This window comes from Botrytis byssoidea (assembly GCF_014898295.1).
Source record: "Botrytis byssoidea strain MUCL 94 chromosome Unknown BBYS_022, whole genome shotgun sequence".
In the NCBI taxonomy this organism is placed as follows: domain Eukaryota; kingdom Fungi; phylum Ascomycota; class Leotiomycetes; order Helotiales; family Sclerotiniaceae; genus Botrytis; species Botrytis byssoidea.
Window position 1 is genome coordinate 446,341 of NW_024065863.1, and position 18,202 is coordinate 464,542.

Genomic DNA, 18,202 nt, shown 5'->3' on the forward strand with positions numbered 1-18,202 from the left:
AGAATAACTTTTATCAAGGTAAGGTCCAATCCAAAGTACACAATATCTAGCGGAGATATGCTTGATTTCCATCAGAGCTTTGGAATGCTTCGACGGTTTTATTTTAAACACTTCCATACGGACTCTTGGATTGAATTCTGTGTCGCAAGCATAGTTTGATGCACCACAATAACGCACACAACCAAGATGGTTTGATAATTCGTTCAATATACAGCTTTAAAAGCTTGTTGCTCAGCGCGCTTTGCTTTCTTTTCTTCTTTGTGTCAATTCGTTCCTTCTGAGATGGTAGCTTTCTAGTAGGCACCCTTACCAAAAGACACCAATCAGAATCGATTCCGTGGAAGCTTGTTTCACCTTTTGCCAGAGTTGTGCCATTGATACAGTAGCCCACTCTCGCGTGTAATTTCTTGTTGCTATAGTAAGACCTCTCTATCGGGATCCCCAATATAAGGATTCTCTCTTTATAAGCATATATCTTTCGGCTCCCCAACAATTTGGGTTTGAAAATGATTGTAAGCACTTCTTCGTCGTCAAGATGGATTCCCACTCTTCTCAAAGCACTCTCATGCCCAAATAATGCCAATATATTTGATAACAAAAGATGGAGAACAAATGCAAGTGGGATAGCAGCAATACTGTCAATTCAAACCATGGAGGCAAGCATCATGAGATAATTATGCTTCACTTACTTGTTTTCATTTTTTATGTGAATCGTATTTCAGTCGCATCTTCTATCAATTATACCCTATCCTTATCTTCAATTCTATACTAATACGAAATTGGTAGATTCTCAAATCGTTGTGGGTGATGAAATGACGAGCAACCAAACCATTTCTCAATGCAGCAAACCTATGCAAAATCTCACTTCCGACCTTTGCCATAGCTCTGTCCAGGTTTTCAACCACTCTCCCGCTACAAATGCCGTACAGGATGTTCAGCCAGGCCCTGTTGACAGTGCAAACACCATCCAAGAGTCCCTGCAACAATTGAGGATTGTGCCAACTAATACAAAGATGGAAAAAGAGCTTGCGCCGGTCACACTCGAACACAGGACAGAGACGGAACGCGTTTTCACTATTTTCTCTTCCTTCCCTAAGGAGGTACAGCTCCAAATATGGAAAGAAGTAATTCTCCAAGATGATCTCTGCCATGTTACCGAAGTGTTCTACGTTTCAGATTCAAATACGGCACAACCAAATCCTCGATTCGTTCCAAACAGACAACCTTCTCCCCTCTTTTTCACCTGCCGAGCCTCACGTGAAGTGGCCCTCGAAGAATTTAATACTATTTTTTTGCGATACGGATACAAAGACCTCCTAGCTCCATCTATACCTGTCTACTCTCGGTGCTTTGATGTCATTTATCTCCAATACAAGTCTGTAACCAATCGCTCCCGCGACTTCACGCAAAACGTTCTTGATGCACCATATATTGTCCTCAATGCCGTCAATCAAGGTATCACAAAGCTTGCGGTCAATTTATGTTATTGGTCATGTCAGGCTTTGCTCCGAGAATTCGATATCTTCAAGAAGCTCGATCATTTGTATATTGTGGTTGAAGATCCGGATGGTGTCGAACCGCATCGTTACAACACAGGTTATGTTCCTAAAGGAAGACGCTTGTGTATGTGCAAAGAGCTTTCGGAGTCTAGGAATATTTCCTTAGAAGAAAGTCAGATACTTCCTACATTGAAACAGATCTTTGCACACATGCAAAAGGACGACCCAGATTGGGTACCGCCAACTGTGGAGGTGGTGGGTATGAGGGCATTGTAAAATAGTATTCGAGAGGCGTTGACTGGATAATTCACGATAGGCACACTGATACGACGATGGGCGTGCTCTGGGGGAAGAAAGTGCCGAGTTCAACATTTGGGAACAGCGATTTACCAATCGACAAAGATCCATTATCAAAATTATGCCGACACAGGAAAAAATCCAATTGTAATTTTAATCCTTCCATTAAATTTTTGATGATCTGATCACGTTTATGCTAGTGATGCAATGTCTCGAGAATCGAAATTCTAAATGTGCGTTCCGCGAAAGGAATCTTATCATATTTTAGGTAGGGTCCTTCATCACCATAAGAACTGTTGGATACTTAGATAAGAAAGGATAGGTGTCACAAGCAAGCGAGGGCACAGTAGTTGGTATCATACCTCTAAATTCATCCGCCTACTTCAAGTGAGGAAATGAATGGTCTATATGAATGACCACACATGCATTGATTGTGTGGTGTTCTGAAACTTGCATTTGATACTTCCTCCAAGAATAGCATTGATCTGCGTGTGATTACAGACTGAGACAGAGTATAGGCTCTCCCACCTATAGCAGCAATAATTCTTTATGATAGTCCTTGCTCTTCACAAAGATATCTGAGACCAACGCCTTCATCTTATGGAGATATCCGCAAGCCTGAGTATAATTCGATCTTGTGAATAAAACAACATGCTGACCATGAAAGAAAAGTGACGGGCAGCTTGATGTTGTTCATCATGGACAATGTAGCGGCGGCTCTATGCAGATGAGATACCAATAATACAGGATAATTTAAAGCCGCAGGTTGAAGCTAATGCAAGCACCCGAGGTTCCCTGTAGGTTCAGATTCCCGCCCGCACTTTTTCAAATATTGGGCTAGTTATGGTCGATGGTGCACCTCCTAGATGCTTGGTAGATTCACACCGCCACCATATCAAACACAAAATCGCTAGAAGTCAACACCTTCTCACGCTCGCGGTGTTCTCTGAGAAACTCACGCACTCTTTGGTCCCTTGTCTCGATGACCACGATTTCGAGATGGTAATGCAACGAGTCTGGAAAATCTTAAATATTACCTGCGCACCCAATGATACTCAAAGATCAGCTCCCAGCACCATGCAGATCCTCCCCGGGTTGAAGGACTTCAGATTAGAAGTGGGTCGGCTTGTACAGGTTACTAGATGATCGGGTGGAAGATGAAGTGGATTATTCGTCGGCGATCAGGCTATGCAGGCTTTCTATGATAACTGCAGGGAACTCGATATCTCACCGATTGAGATTATTGAGAAGTTCCACGCGATTTCTCGGATTGGAGGAGAGGTGGTGTGGAATTATGCACAGTCAGATTCATGGGTCTCGCGTATCTGAGTTGAGAAAGGACTAGTAGGTGGTAGGTTTGAGGAATAGTGGCATTATATGATTGGCGATTGGATCATGAAAGCTGGATGTCGGTTAGATGAAGGGAATCATTTCAAACTTAGGGATATTGTAGTTATCGATTCCAAAAATCATGAACCACTCTGACGTTACAGCTATTACACCATGCAAATGATGCTTGAGCATGATGAGATATCTAATGTAGACTCCCAAAATTCCTGCACCTTCTGTATTCCTACCTGAATGAAGCCCCCCGCTTGCTTCCCTAATTCCATGTTCCAACTTCAGAACTTCAGTCATATTTCACCGCTTTCGCTATCATCCGTAACATCTTCAGCCACCATTATTCACCATATTCCCCTTCAAATATATACCAAAACAATCTCGCTTCTCTCAACAATTCATCGTACGACCTGGTGCAGCGGTTAATACGACTGTCCACTGCACTTTAACCACCGCGAGGTGGGTGAGTGTTAAAGAACCAGCATTCGATGATCATGACCCCCGATTGGTTCATGATCTAAATTATATAAAAAAAATTCCTGCCAACTCGGGGATTTTCCAGGTCCTGTCTATCGAAAGGTAGCCAGCAAGGTCTGGTTTTTGCACTTTTGTTCACCTGTAAACTTTTTGGGTTTGGATGCTGAGGGAGCGCAAGAGTGAATTTAAAGTGGAAATTGAGCTATGAGTCTCGTTGTCGCGTGTCAATTATTTTGATAAGCATATATAGTTTGTAGGTGGGGGATAGATGTATTGCTTGGGAATATGAGATACATACAAAGCTCGTCACTAGTGTACAAGGCTGAGATTTTGGGTGCAAATAACTCAATTACTTTTGAGGTTTGAATTTGGCGTTGTGAATTCATATGTCCACCGGTTTGTATGATATCCTCTCGAGATACTGACCGGTATGGGTTAAATTTTTCTGGGTGCGAACGACGACGAGTCTACCTATGAAATGGTTGAGCTTCACTTATTACGTTCCACTAGAGGAACTTCAGCGTCTCGAATTGCACATCTTGTTTCTTTCCAAATTCAATATTTTAATCTCCCGGATCTCTTTGGGGGCGCAAATGCATAATCAATACCAGTGGTAGCTTCTTGTTCAACAATCTTAAAATGCCACATAGTTCGACTATGGTTCTTTTGTTTTATCATGCAGCTAGCAAAAGATATACACAGAGAAGGGAGTTAAAATGCAATAACAATATCGCTGGTGGCGTCCAAGCAACTTGGCCTAGATAGATCTTTCGAGTTCTGTACAGCTAAGCGTGGCTGCTTCATGAGATTAAAATACAAGATACCTGAAAGTGTGCGCTTGTCAACTTTCCCACAACACTAGCACATGACCTTTGCTTCCCTTTTCGTATCTGAAACTTTCATGATTGCTCGGACTCTCCATTGAAGGAACTTGTAATAGAACACAGAATGTATTCATGATATGGTGCGAGTCAATTTGAGTAAGTAAGAGACAAGATTCTTCGAGGAAATGTCTGCATGGTAATCTGCCGAGGGGGTCAGGTATTCCAATGGAACAAGTTTCCAAAACTCTTGGTGTGTCGGAACATAGGCCATCGCATATAAGTAATTAAGAACTGATTCTTAGGAAATACAGACACACTTCTGACACACTCTACTACTTAGTTGAGGTTGAACGGGAGGGGTTGCCTGCTCTCAGCGAGGTTTGTCCATGCTCCTTCATGTTCTGACATGACCTAATATGACCTCTCATTCCCCAATCGACTCTTTGATTAAACCTTCCCTTCCCATGTTATAGACGTCCTCCTCCCCTCCCACCGTTGGGCTCTTTGGGTGTGCTCTTTGAGTGAATAAGAGCTCGTTTCGCATCACACTCCACTTTTGATGTTAAATCTGATGCGTTATGATTCGCTAGGATAGAATTCTCCACATAAGTTAGTCAACTCTTGAAATCTTATCAGATCATTTCTCAGATCTAATCTGATCCTCAGGATCCTTTCGTTACACCACCATATGCATCTTGTTAAACTTCCACATGAATACCACCACTCTATCACATTATCTTCTCACAGAATGGATACACAGCACTGCTCGAAATCTTGTTGTTCATACAACTTCACAACTATCGACGACGGACGATTCTGAGGAGAAGCCGGATGAGAATAAATTCCAGAAATTGATTGATGGAGCGCTGTATAATGAGAAACTGATCAATACTTATCCTTGGGTTATTTTAGGGTTTGTATTGGTTCTTTCGGGTATACACTGGACGGAGAAGGTTTTACGATGGAGAAGAAGGGCTTTGTGGAAAAGAGGGGAGAGGTATCCATACGATTTACTGGACGATGGGCCATCAAAGACAATTCGAGAGGAGATAGACTATGGCGGTGCTAGTTCGTCTGGGAGCAGTACATTTGGATCAAATACTCCTTCTGATGAACACGGCGACGGGGGAGAACGTATGCCTCTAATATCCGGAAGCCGTTTTGCCAATAGCACTGCGTCGAGCCGAATCACCATCATCTCCCGCATCAAAGCGTTCCTCGTATACCAACCTCGACCAATCCCCTATTTCAACAAAGTTCTCCCTTCAAACGGCTCTTCAATATTCATCATGTCGTTTCTTGCTCTCAATATCTTCTATACCTTCTACAATATCTCGTTCACATTGTTCGAAGCCTCCGTGCTTGGAGACCGAGCAGGCCTGATATTCGGTGTTAATCTCCCACTGCTATACATCCTCGGCGCAAAGAATCAACCACTTAAAGTTCTCACAGGTGTCTCCTATGAATCTCTAAATATTATTCATCGGCGGCTTGGAGAGCTAATTATGATTGCTGCGCTCATTCATGCTGGCGCCATGTTCGTAATGTGGTATGTGATTTTGGTACCATTTAGTGGTTGGACAATTTGGGATTTTCTGACTCACCCGTGTATCTATTTGGGACTATCGGCTTTATTTACATATAAGTCATTATATGTGACGTCGTTGGCGTCATTCCGTCAGCGATGGTACGAGGTGTTTTTGGGATTGCACGTTGTGTTGCAAGCTGGTGCTTTGGTCATTTTGTATTTCCATCACAGGGGAACGAGAACTTATGTTGGATGGGCTCTTGCAATATTCCTCGTGGATCGCTTGATATATCGCCTTTGCGCGAAAAGTATTATGGCTGAAGTAGGTTTTCCTCCTCACCTTCACTTCTCACACAGTTAACTAACCCTACCTAGGCCAAAGTCAGTATCTACCCTGACAACGAAACTGTCCTCCTAGCCTTCAACCTCCCTAAATCACCCACCACAATTTTCTCCCAAACACTCGGCCACTCGATCTCCTCCGGCTGGAACGCAACTGACCACGTTTTTCTCACCATCCCCTCTCTTGGTCGTTCCCACGCCTTCCAAGCCCACCCCTTTACAATCGCCTCTCCAGCCCCCCTTCCCTCCTCAAAAATCTCCAATCTCACCCTCCTAATCCGAGCCCGCTCCGGATTCTCCGCCGATCTCCTTCGTGCCGCCCAACTCAAAAACACACTAAAATGTCGTCTCGACGGCCCATACGGAAGTAGTCACGCTCGGTCTCTTCTTGAAGATTTGGATCTCGCAATATTAGTTGCTGGGGGCAGTGGAATCGCCGTTACGTGGCCGATCATACATCATCTCCTGAATGTTTCAAGCGAAAGTGGAGATTCCGAGACTGGAGCACTGACGACGAAGAGGAGACAGAGAATTGTAATGATCTGGATTATTCACAAGAGTGCGCATCTTGAATGGATTGATGAGAAGGAGAGGGAAGATTTGATAAGGAAGGGGGTGGAGATTATTATTCCGGGTGCTACGACGGAGGTTGGGAGACCGGATTTAGATGGGTTGATGGAGGGGGTTGTTTGCGATTCAAGTAAAGAGATGGAGAAGAGACAGAAGATAGGTGTAGTGGTTAGTGGACCGGATGGATTGAATCGAACAGTAAACAACAAATGTGCGGATTTGATACGAGAAGGTAGAGATCTAGAGGTTACGATTGAGAAATTTGGATGGTAAATATCGAGGGATTTTTTTTCATTTATTCCATTTTACTTGGCTTAAGTTGGTATATACAGAGCGAATCTTTCTTGGGTATTTCGTGGCATTTTGAATTTAGCACTGGCGAGGAGCATTTATGATATGAGTCGAGATGAGTTGAAGATATATGATGCATAGATAGTTATTACACACATCCTACATAAGCAATACCATGCAAATGGAACAAAAATACATACATAGATTTACACAGTTAGCATATATAAAATAGAGCACATATTTTACAAACTTCTCATTTCTTTCTTTGGAACCAAAATGATGATCTGAAGTGAGCTCCACTTACCCCCCTCATTCCTCGGTTCCCCTTTCTATCATTCATCTTGTCGTAAGCCAAACCCTTCCAACGTTGCCCTTATTGTACAATCCGTATAACAAAGACTCGAGGAAAGAAGTCTTACAGCCACAATCTCACAAGAATACACACACATACATAAATCCAACCTAGCATAATGCAATACTCCAAACCAAGCCCCAAGTTAATAAACACAGTAGTATCACGAAAAAGATATAATCCAAAAAATCTACATAAATCACAGGCGTCACCATCACTCCAAACATATAAATAATAAAAACCCCCAACTTTCATCACAAGCAGACCATTTGCGGTTGATATCCACCATCAACATGACTATTGGAAAGTCATTCAATTCTACACTGCGCAGATTTGAGATGAATCCGAGCCAATTTTATATCCCACATCCCGCATCCCGCATCTCAAATATCACATCCAAAAAGTCTCTACCCACCTACCTCAAACTCCAATCATACCAAAAAAGCCCTCAAAGTATAGCACTGTAGTGAGCAGTCCAGACAGACGACAAGAAAACCAGTCTGGTAAAGGCGATAAATATTCAAGAGTACAATGGTTAGTGCGCTAGTACTTTCATCGCTACATATTGGATGTTTCTGTTTGAGCTCTACCTTCTCTCCCTTGTTCTATGCGTCCTCCTTTGTATTTCTATCTTTTTATCGTATTCTCGATTTCCCGATCCATTTCCTCCCTATTCCCCTCCCTATTTAATTCTCGTCCTCACCCTCCCTTCAAACCCCTCTCCCAAAGGGGATACATCTAAACACAGTGAAAGATTTAAGAAAAGTATACATCATAGCCTTTATAAATCCTCTCCATTTACCCACACCATACAGCACCAACATACAGCACCAACATACTACACAAAGTAAACATAAAAAAAACTATTACACCATCACATTATCACCCTAATCTCTACAACCCATCCATTCATCCCACCTAAACCCAGCTAGCAATGTCAACCCAAATCAGCTCAAATCAAATCAGCTCAAATCAAACCAATCTACTCCAATTCCCAATCCCAAATTCCCAATCCCAAATTCCCAATCCCAAATTCCCAATCCCAAATTCCCAATCCCAAATTCCCAATCCCAAATTCCCAATTCCAGAATCCAGTCTGGAATCCAGAGTCCAGTCTAGTCCAGTCCAGTCCACTAAGTGCTTCCATACACTCACCCACCCACTCACTAACTTACACCAAACTCACAACCCAATGTCCTTACATCTACTACCTACCTACCTACCTACCAAAGATAGACATCACGAAAGCACATTTCATTACATTCCATCTACTTCACCAACACAAACCCTCAACCGCTCAACCGCTCAACCGCTCAACCCCTCAAACCCCCAAGTTCCAAGTCTCAAACCTTGAACCCCAAGTCTCAAGTCTCAAGTCCCCAACTCCCAAAATCTAAAACACATTAGTCCAGTCCCTTCTCGCAAACTCGCTTGTTCCCCTTCTCAACCATTCTGCACATTTACATTTACCAGACTACTCGTACATGTACACAAGAGTCATACTAATTCAAAGACGGCATTCAATCACCGTGCAGTCACACAAACAATCAAACAATCCCAAAAGTCTAAAAATGTATCAATACCAAATCCCATATCTAAAGTTCTGTTTCTGTCTGTACTGAACTACCAAAAGAGGAAGAAGAAAACGCAATAATCGCATCGATAGAATCTTTCTTCTTTATTCTCTCATTTGTATGCATCCATTTCTCTCCATGCTCCATAACAGCGTCTTTATTTTTCCACGTGTAACATGCATTTCAATCCCAATTTTGTTCTCATTCCCATTTCCATTCACAACTCAACTGATATCTCAGATGACACCTCAACACCCATTCGCTCAACTACACGCCAACCCATCACAATCAACAACAATTCCCTTCCCAATATATACATCTACTGAGCAACTGGCGCAGGTGCCTTGACACCCTCCTCACTAGGAACCGGCGCTGGAGCAGTGGTTCCAGTTGGGACCGTACCTGCGTTAACGTTCTCAGTGTTGATGACATGTTGATCACCATTTGTCGATGCCCACTTAGGAGGTTTAGCCCAAGCAGGATCTGTCCAAGGACCCTCATCACTCAATGCACAACCACCCTTACACTCGCAGCTACCTCCAAAAATCTTAGGTAAGTTCTCCTTAGGGACTTGCGCCAATAATTCCTTTTGATATCCTGATCCCAAAACATGAATCTTCTCAACGGTAATAGGGTCCAACCATCCCTTAACAACACCGAAGACGGTTGAGAAACCCCATGGTGCATTGATCAAATACAATTTGCCGAGACGCTCTGGATAATAGTTTTGGGACATGACAGAGGCTTGTTTTACGTATGAGTAAACGGAAGGAACCTTGGAGATTCCAACGCCCTTGAGATCCATAATGGTGCAGCAGGTTTCGAGGAGAGAACCAGCTTTGCGGGAACAGGCTGGGAGACGGGGATCGGCCATTTTCTCGTACTCGACAGCGAGGTTTTGAAGCATACGCTCGGAACTGGTGATTTTGTACATGGCGTTGAGGTCGATGTTACCCATCTGTTCAATGTAGACTGGACGACCATCCTGTGGGTGAGATATGTTAGATAGTGAACGAGGAAATGCGAGAGCAAAGACAATCTCGCGAAAGAAACCAAACAAAGCCAAGAAAAGACGTACCTTATCAGTCTTATGATAGTATTGAGGATAGTACTTAAAGACCTCCTCCTTCTCCTTATAGTCAAAGGTACGGACGAGTTCATCAAGACCGAAATCTTTTCTCCACTGCTCTGCATCTACGAACCTATTCTCCAGTATTAGTATTCATCATGCTTCCAATATATAGTGAAAATCAAAGGTGTGTATATCGAGGGTTCTTACATCTTCTCAGCCAATGTGACGTCGAACTTGCGTGCTCGTAGGAATCGAAGCTGCGAAGAGATAACAATTAGCTACATTCAATATGTCTCCTTTCTCACCATTCCTTCGCACATCATCAAGCACTCAAAGCCAAGTAACAAACAGCGATCAAGCCCCAAAAATAATCTCGATCATCCAAAGCACCAGTAGATTCCCCCCTCTCCCCTCTTCCCAAGCCCAAGCATCGACACCAGCACCACGAAGAAAACAGCAAACAAACAAACATACCAAAGTCAGGGTATCCAATCTCTCTGTAAACCCCGCGGTCTCCAACTTCAACCTCAACTGCTGCACCTGCGCATCCTGTTCTGGGGTTGTGTGTCCAGGGTGACCACTCTGAGCCGTGGGCGACGTGGTTGGGAAATCATAGTGATCGTATTTTGGATCGAGTTTCATTTCTGGATTGGCTGCCATGTTGTCTGATTTCTCACGGTATCCGATGTCAAAATTTTCTCAGGGTAATATGTGCGGCGAAGAATAAAAGAAGAAAGGGAAGATAATGTAATGGGGAGGTGTCGATGTGCGCACAGAGATTCAACTTATTGCCAGGTAAGTTGGCTGAACTAATTATTAGATCCAAGAGGGGCTCTAGCTTTACGAGGCAGGAAATGGTCCCTTGGGAAAGTGTTTATATCTCAATTGTTACCTGCCAATCCTACATACAATATATTTCATCATACAATTTAAGATACCAAAAAAACCCGAATTTCATTTTTGCTATTTTATTTTTTCTTATTTAATATGTGATTGATTTATAATTCTAATAAAACAATGTAAATACTTATTATTGACTGTGCCTTCTTTTTCCCCGTACAAAGAGAGTGCACGTATGAGTTCATGATAATTACATACACCCTGTAAGCGAGTTTGGTAAGGAAAAGTTCCCCTGATATTGATCCCCTGATCAGGGGCATGTATTCAACCCCAAATCGATATTTCTATCTTTCGATATTTAGAAGCCGTTGGGGACAAATAAGATCAAGATTAGATCTTACCAATATCGTGTATTATACGAGAATGCATTTCCAGGGGAGAAGCTAAATTACGTGGAGATTGTACGTACTCTGTACTGAGTATATTCATTGTACCAAAGTTTCTATCAGGAGCTAGAAAACTTGGGTATGATCTATATTGATCAAATATCAACACACCAATAGAATATCAAGAGTTTCATTTCTCTACATCAAAACTCGAAGATCTATGTTTTTCTTTTCCTCGCATTTGGACCAGAGATGGTTTGGTTTGAGTTCTCCTGAATATCATCGTCATCATCGTCATCATCATATCATAAGAAAGCTCCCACCAATATCCCAGAACTTTATATTTTCATTATTTCTCTTCCAAACACTCTATCAACCATTAGAACTGCCCGTCTTTCCATCCTTTTCCTCTGCAACCTCTGATTCATTCTTCTCTTTTCTCTTCATCGTAACATCCCAATTGTATACCCTAGCTGTAGCAACCTCCATAGTCTATTCATCAAAAGAGTTTCGTCAGCTTAATCTCTCCCCACTCTGCAACTTTCTCTTTTCCCCAGTTATGGTCTGTGAGTGAAGTGGAGTAAACATACCGTAATCTGTTCTCTCAAGAAATCCAAGTCCTCCTCACAGTTCGCGAAACTTTGTTTCGCAGCCGCGAGTCGATTCGAAAGTAATTCCTCCGCCTCGTCAATCGGATATGCTAACATAACATTTGCCTGCCATCTTGTCAATATACCTCCCTCACCTCTTCCCTAAATATTAAACATACCCCTAACCATAAATAAACCTCCTCCGTAGCTGGAATATTGGCTTTGGCGTACAAAGTATCATTCAACTCAAAAGTAGCCTGTATAGGATCCGCACCCTCCTATCGAAAACATATCAGCACCAATCTCTTAAGCCCCCCCCTCCGCTCACAACACAGTACAAACATACCTTCCTCGTCTTCAAAAACCTCACCGTATCCAGCGTCTTCTGAATATCCGGCATATTGATTTTCAACCCGGCGATTCTCTTCTGTTGATTGACCTCCATGAACTGATATTTCCTAAACAAATTCCGAAGTATGAGCCTCTGATTTCTCGAATCGACCAATACCCCAATCCCAGGGATCCCCAAGTCCAAGTATCCAAAGCAAACACCCCTCCGTTTGTGTAGATTATCCAAAAATAGAGCTCCAACCTACGAAATCATCTCCTGGAATCTCTTCAACGTGGGCTCAACATCTGCCCTCGTAGTAACATAATCCTCGACTCGATCCACGAATGGTGCATACGGAATACCTCGCTCATTTGTGCGGGCAGCATCTTTTCTGAAGGGTTGGGTGTTAGCTAGTTTTCCGCGAATTTTAAGAACCTCCTCTCTGCAAATGGTAGTAAATTGTTTCCCGCAAACTCCAGCAAATTCCCCAAGCCCCTCTCCTCTGCAGATTGAATTACATAGTCCACCTCGCAGTCATCCGCAAGTCGGTCTTCTGCAGACCTGGAAGACGCTTTTGAATAGATCGACAACGGGAAACACTTTCCCTACAGAACTGCAGAAAGGGCCGGTTTCATACATGCATATTCCTCACTTACTTAGTATCTGTATCCGCCATATTTAGCGTCTGCGAAACAAAAATATTTGTGTTATTCAGAATTATCGAAACTGCCCACTACAACATATAGGTAAAGTTCTCGCTTATGTAATACTGTGGTGCTGCATCATCTTCACCCCCAACAGAGATGCAATCGTCACGCTTTATGTGGTTCACCATCTTCATCGTCCTAAGTTTTTCCTGGTGTTCATTAAATAAAGTAATAAATTACATCATATTCATTCACAGTCGAAATAGTCTCACAAAGAACAATGTTTTTCATCGGTATATTGTATTCAGCACCGTACTAGTAGATGTGTAGACATCCAAAACTAATGTGATAATGACCAACGATCAAGGATCAATGACCAAATGTAGGCATTCTGACCAAGGAAAAGTAACCCTCCTTCCCAAATAGAAAATCATGCATAATAGTTATTATTAGAGAAATGAGAACTCCCTATTCTACACACTAAAAGGAAATTCCCATCGCCGATTTCCGTCCTCGAGTTACTCGAGGGTATTCAATTTGTTACAACTTTAGCACTTTGGCTTGATTGAAATACATTTATGCCTTGGCCTTAGCAAGACCAACAGTGTTCTTACCAAGATCATAGACAGAGTAGTATCTTCGGAGGAAAGCATCACCCAAGATAGCAAGGGGTCCAACTGGCTCTGGGAAGTCCATACCCTAGTAAATTGTTAGCAGACATTCACGAATATAATCAGTGCTAAAAGAAAACTTACCATGAAGGTGGAGATACAAGAGTCTTGAACCTCAAGAATGTAGTCGTAGGGGCCAATAGCGAAGTCATGACCGCTGAGGGTGAATGTGAGATCTGGGAGACTATCACGCTTGGCACAGTCGACAGTGTATTGACCATTCCATCCCTTCTTAGCACCGATTTCCTTGTTGAGAAGCTCAGCAAGAGTAGTTGGGAGAGCAATGAGAGAAGTTCCAGTGTCAAGTATGACACCAGTGTTATCAAGCTCAGCCTTAGCATCACCAAAGGCGATCGCATCAAGGTCGACTTCCCAGTAAGCCTTGCGTCTCAAAGGAATCTCGGTGATCTTGCCCTCGTAATGGTCCTTGTTGACGCCACCGAAGATAGCCTCGGATTCGTCAGTCTCATCATTGGAGCCCAAGTAGAAGGCAAAAACTGGCTCGTCCAAAAGACCTTGATCGATCATGCTATAGAAAGGTGGGACGATACTGTTTACGGAGATGGTATCATAACCAAGACCCAAGATACCGTCAAATCTACCGAAGGCAAATGCAAGACCTGGCTCTTCAGTAGCTTCAGCGAAGACTTGGTCCTTGATCTTGAGATCACCAATGGACATAACGTCCTTGGAGGTGAAACCACTCAAGCTTCCAGATCCGTATCGAATCTCGAACGACGTTCCATTTGCCTTGTAGGTAGATGATGAGGATGAGTCGTACTTTGTGTGAAGGTAGCATGCGATCGAACCGCACTGGGAAGATGGAACCCAAAGGTTGGAACTTCCGGTATCAAGGACGACCTTGAATGTTTGTGGTGGTGTACCGATAGTAATTTCCGAGAAGTCTATCCGGAAGTTAGTGTCTGATTAATACTTGTTGGTGGTGTATGTCCTTACATTGAGCATTGAGGAAGTTGGAAACTGGAACAGCGTGATCGCCTGCGTCGTGAACGGAAGTCTCCTTGAACATCTCACTGGCATGAGATTCAGGTCGGACACCCATATACTTTTGACCCAGGTGTTTAGCATGCTCCTGCATGTTGGCAGTAGCAAGTTGCTCACTCAAAGATACCTTCTTGAGAGGCATCTTGTGAACACCGGCGCTCACACTGCCGAGCAGCGATGCTGCGGCAAAAACTGCACCCTTCATGATGTAGGTTTAATTCCTATGTAGTTTATTGGATTGTATTGATGAATTGAGAGAATGAGAACGATATCTTTGATGGAATTGCAAAATGTTGATAAAGTAGAAGAGTTGGTTATTGAGAAGAGAAAGGAAGATGGCTGAGATGAAGGTAAGAGGTAGAGAGCTTCAGAGTACTAGCAAGAGCAAAGCAAAGCAAAGCACGGCAGGATGCACGAGCACGAATGAATGACGATAGCGGTCGCCTATTACGGTTGCCTCCACAGCCCGACCCACTAATACGCTCAAAAAGTGAGATTTGACCAATGAAAAGTGATCATGAGTCTAGTCGAGTACATTGGCGCAAGACTTAAAGTAATTAGAGAGATACCGATACCCCGACATTTCGAAAAGGGAATCAATCAATCATACCTAGGTAGGAGTACGTACCATACATGATATACCTTGGTAGCCACACAAGTACATGCCTTGATCTATCAATGTCAGTCTCACTTTTTTGAAGGCGAACGAAACGGTGACAGTACGAATACATGAACACCTAGTATTTACCCAGGTAGTAGTAGTATCTGATCTGGGTGGGTAATCAAGTAGCTCATTGCCACATCTATTTATTTTCTCTAGTAACGTTATATATTTGTCTATTATCTAGGTATCTCTAAGTTTGCCAGGTACTAGATAATCAAAAGATAGATAATAATAATACATCACATGCTCTTCGTACTACTTACTACTTACTTACTCTATCTCCGTATCCAGATACTACCTACCCAGGTAGTTAGATATAAATTACGATCTATATAATATCAAAACCCTACCTAGTATATTCCTATATCATCGTAAATCGTAAGCATCAATACTATCAACCTTTTCATCCTACCGACTCACCTACCTACTCACCTTCCTACTCACCTACTAAATACTCAAATAACCTTGGAACCATCCGTACCCGTATCCTAATCCCTTAGCTTAAAACTTGATGAAAACCTTATCATATCATGTCAGGCACAACGCGAACACTGCTTATGTGGATCCGGCGCCAACCGCCTTTTCGCCCCAGAATTCAGGAACACAGCCGAGCACAGGAAGTTTGGAGTGGCTTGCCTCGGATTAAGAGAAGATGAAGGAACGTCGGAATTGGTCAGGACAAACTACGTGTCTAGCCACATATGATTTATTGTCTTACTTAGACACTAGATAGGTAGATATGTGAAGTAAAGCCAGCCGTGAATAAAAGAAATAAGATTTTGCTTAAGCAGACAATCAACCATATTCATTTATCTACCTAGGTACTATTTTACCTAATTATCCCGGTCCAATCTTAACCTAAATCCATCCCTCTTGCAGCACTTTCAGCGCTCATGATGTATATTCAACAGACAGAAATGGTAGGTCGTACAGAATCGGTAATGTTTTTCCCCAATGAACATTCACATCCTGGTCTCTAATACGTAATACTTCAATACAAAGTGACGATAGAAACAGTTGATTTTCTATCTAGGTATCTCATATGGTCTATTGAACTCGACCTCTAAACTTTTTTCCCTCATAAACCCCCTGCCACTCCCTGGTATATCATGACGACGTTGAATCAGTCAAAAGAAGTAGCGCCTGCAAATGATGAATCCTGATTGCTTTTTCTTAGCCACACCCAAACCATGAACACCTTAACCAAATGCCAAATTATCAAACATTTATTCTCTCCATCCCTCAACTGGGAGAGGGAAGCTGCTGGCCCACCCAGCAATCTCCTTTCTCAATTCATTGATCTTCTCAACTTCACCACCGGCAACCTTAGCCTTGAAATCCTTAAGCTTGTTGTCACTCTTTGGAAGAGCAGCTTGGACTTCTTTGCAGATCTTGATGCTTTGATCAATGTATGATGCAACTCTCTTGAAGTCCTCAGTACCGAATCCACGACTAGTCATAGCTGGTGTACCGATACGGATACCGCAAGGGGTCAAAGCAGACTTGTCACCTGGAATAGAGTTCTTGTTGCAAGCAATGTTAATTTGCTCCAAGACAGCCTCAACACGGGCACCGTCAAGTGCTTGTGCTCTGAGATCGAGGAGAACCATGTGGGAGTCAGTGCCGTCGGCTACGAGCTTGTAGCCCAATTGCTTGAATTCGTTCTCAAGAGCCTTAGCATTGTCAACGACTTGTTGTTGATATTTCTTGAAGTCATCAGTTGTGGCTTGCTTGAGGGCAACAGCAAGAGCTGTGATGGTGTGGTTGTGTGGTCCACCTTGGTGACCTGGGAAGACGGAGAAGTTGATTGGGCCTTCGAGATCATAGAGGGTCTCCTTTCCAGTCTTGGCATCAGTCTTACGGACACCCTTGCGGAAGAAGATCATGGCACCACGAGGACCACGGAGAGACTTGTGGGTTGTGGTGGTAACGATATCAGCATGCTCGAAAGGACTTGGGATGACACCAGCGGCGATCAAACCAGAGATGTGAGCCATGTCAACAACGAGGTAAGCACCGACAAGATCAGCGATCTTGCGCATACGGGCGTAATCGATAAGACGGCAGTAAGCAGATGTTCCAGCAACGAGAACCTTTGGTCTGTACATCAAAGCGTTGGCCTCGAGTTGGTCGTAGTCAATGATACCAGTCTCCAAGTTGACACGGTATGGGAAGGTCTCAAAGTATGTTGATACGGCAGAGATTCTGGCATATTTGTTAGCTGGATGAAAATATGAAGAAACGACAATTTTGCAACTCACTTTCTCTGGGGAGTTTGGTAACCGTGGGACAAGTGGCCACCGTGTGGGAGATCAAGACCCATAAGTCTGTCATGAGGTCTCATGATAGCTTGGTAAACTTGGAGGTTCGCTGGGGAACCAGACAAGCATTGAACATTGACACCCCATTTCTCAGAATCCAAGTTGAATGCCTTGAGGGCACGAGCTTGGCAGGTCAACTCAATAGAGTCAATGTGTTGGTTTCCACCGTAGTATCTAGCGCCTGGGTATCCCTCGGAGTATTTATTTGACATTGGTGATCCCAAAGCATCGAAAACGGCACGGGAGGTAACATTCTCGGAGGCAATAAGGATAATCGATTCACGCTGACGTTGGATCTCGAGTTTCTATATATTCTCGTCAGTAATTGGCATAGTTGAGGACATGCATTGAATTACTCACCATGATCTCAGCGATCTCAGGATCAGTCTCAACCAAAGACTTCTCCAACATCTGTGAAACAATGAGTCAGTCAAATTACCCAGCATTTTGATCGCAGGGCATCTTAGGTGGTGACAAACCTCTTGGTGAGACTTTGGGAGGGCGTATGTAGAAGACATGATCGCGAATTGATACTCTTAAATGCAAGAGAGAGTGTAGATGATTTGTATATTGAAATACT

General features: G+C 43.1%; 6 protein-coding genes across 6 annotated transcripts; 2 read left to right on the forward strand and 4 right to left on the reverse strand.

Annotated features, from left to right (window-relative positions):
• Positions 1-506: 506 nt before the first annotated feature.
• Positions 507-3,390, forward strand: EAE97_009524 (uncharacterized protein; the record flags this gene model as incomplete). Its single annotated transcript, XM_038880039.1, has 4 exons — positions 507-618; positions 787-1,943; positions 1,997-2,064; positions 2,114-3,390. The coding sequence occupies 2 exons, from the start codon at positions 507-509 to the stop codon at positions 1,773-1,775; spliced, it is 1,101 nt and encodes a 366-aa protein (XP_038729150.1). The 3' UTR covers positions 1,776-1,943; positions 1,997-2,064; positions 2,114-3,390.
• Positions 3,391-5,148: 1,758 nt separating this feature from the next.
• EAE97_009525 (uncharacterized protein) lies at positions 5,149-7,151 on the forward strand (the record flags this gene model as incomplete). The annotated part of the gene is made up of 2 exons (XM_038880040.1): positions 5,149-6,288; positions 6,342-7,151. The coding sequence occupies 2 exons, from the start codon at positions 5,149-5,151 to the stop codon at positions 7,149-7,151; spliced, it is 1,950 nt and encodes a 649-aa protein (XP_038729151.1).
• A 1,925-nt stretch (positions 7,152-9,076) lies between these two features.
• Positions 9,077-10,992, reverse strand: EAE97_009526 (uncharacterized protein). The gene is made up of 4 exons (XM_038880041.1): positions 10,642-10,992; positions 10,375-10,424; positions 10,174-10,297; positions 9,077-10,080 (listed from the first exon to the last, which is right to left on the reverse strand). The coding sequence occupies exons 1-4, from the start codon at positions 10,825-10,827 to the stop codon at positions 9,415-9,417; spliced, it is 1,026 nt and encodes a 341-aa protein (XP_038729152.1). The 5' UTR covers positions 10,828-10,992; the 3' UTR covers positions 9,077-9,414.
• A 773-nt stretch (positions 10,993-11,765) lies between these two features.
• On the reverse strand, positions 11,766-12,990 carry EAE97_009527 (uncharacterized protein; the record flags this gene model as incomplete). Its single annotated transcript, XM_038880042.1, has 6 exons — positions 11,766-11,885; positions 11,984-12,109; positions 12,163-12,261; positions 12,330-12,441; positions 12,580-12,705; positions 12,971-12,990. 6 exons carry the CDS (start codon positions 12,988-12,990, stop codon positions 11,766-11,768), a joined length of 603 nt encoding a protein of 200 aa, XP_038729153.1.
• Positions 12,991-13,537: 547 nt separating this feature from the next.
• On the reverse strand, positions 13,538-14,842 carry EAE97_009528 (uncharacterized protein; the record flags this gene model as incomplete). The annotated part of the gene is made up of 3 exons (XM_038880043.1): positions 13,538-13,660; positions 13,717-14,537; positions 14,590-14,842. 3 exons carry the CDS (start codon positions 14,840-14,842, stop codon positions 13,538-13,540), a joined length of 1,197 nt encoding a protein of 398 aa, XP_038729154.1.
• A 1,685-nt stretch (positions 14,843-16,527) lies between these two features.
• EAE97_009529 (uncharacterized protein) lies at positions 16,528-18,140 on the reverse strand (the record flags this gene model as incomplete). The annotated part of the gene is made up of 4 exons (XM_038880044.1): positions 16,528-17,506; positions 17,563-17,927; positions 17,983-18,033; positions 18,102-18,140. 4 exons carry the CDS (start codon positions 18,138-18,140, stop codon positions 16,528-16,530), a joined length of 1,434 nt encoding a protein of 477 aa, XP_038729155.1.
• Positions 18,141-18,202: the final 62 nt, after the last annotated feature.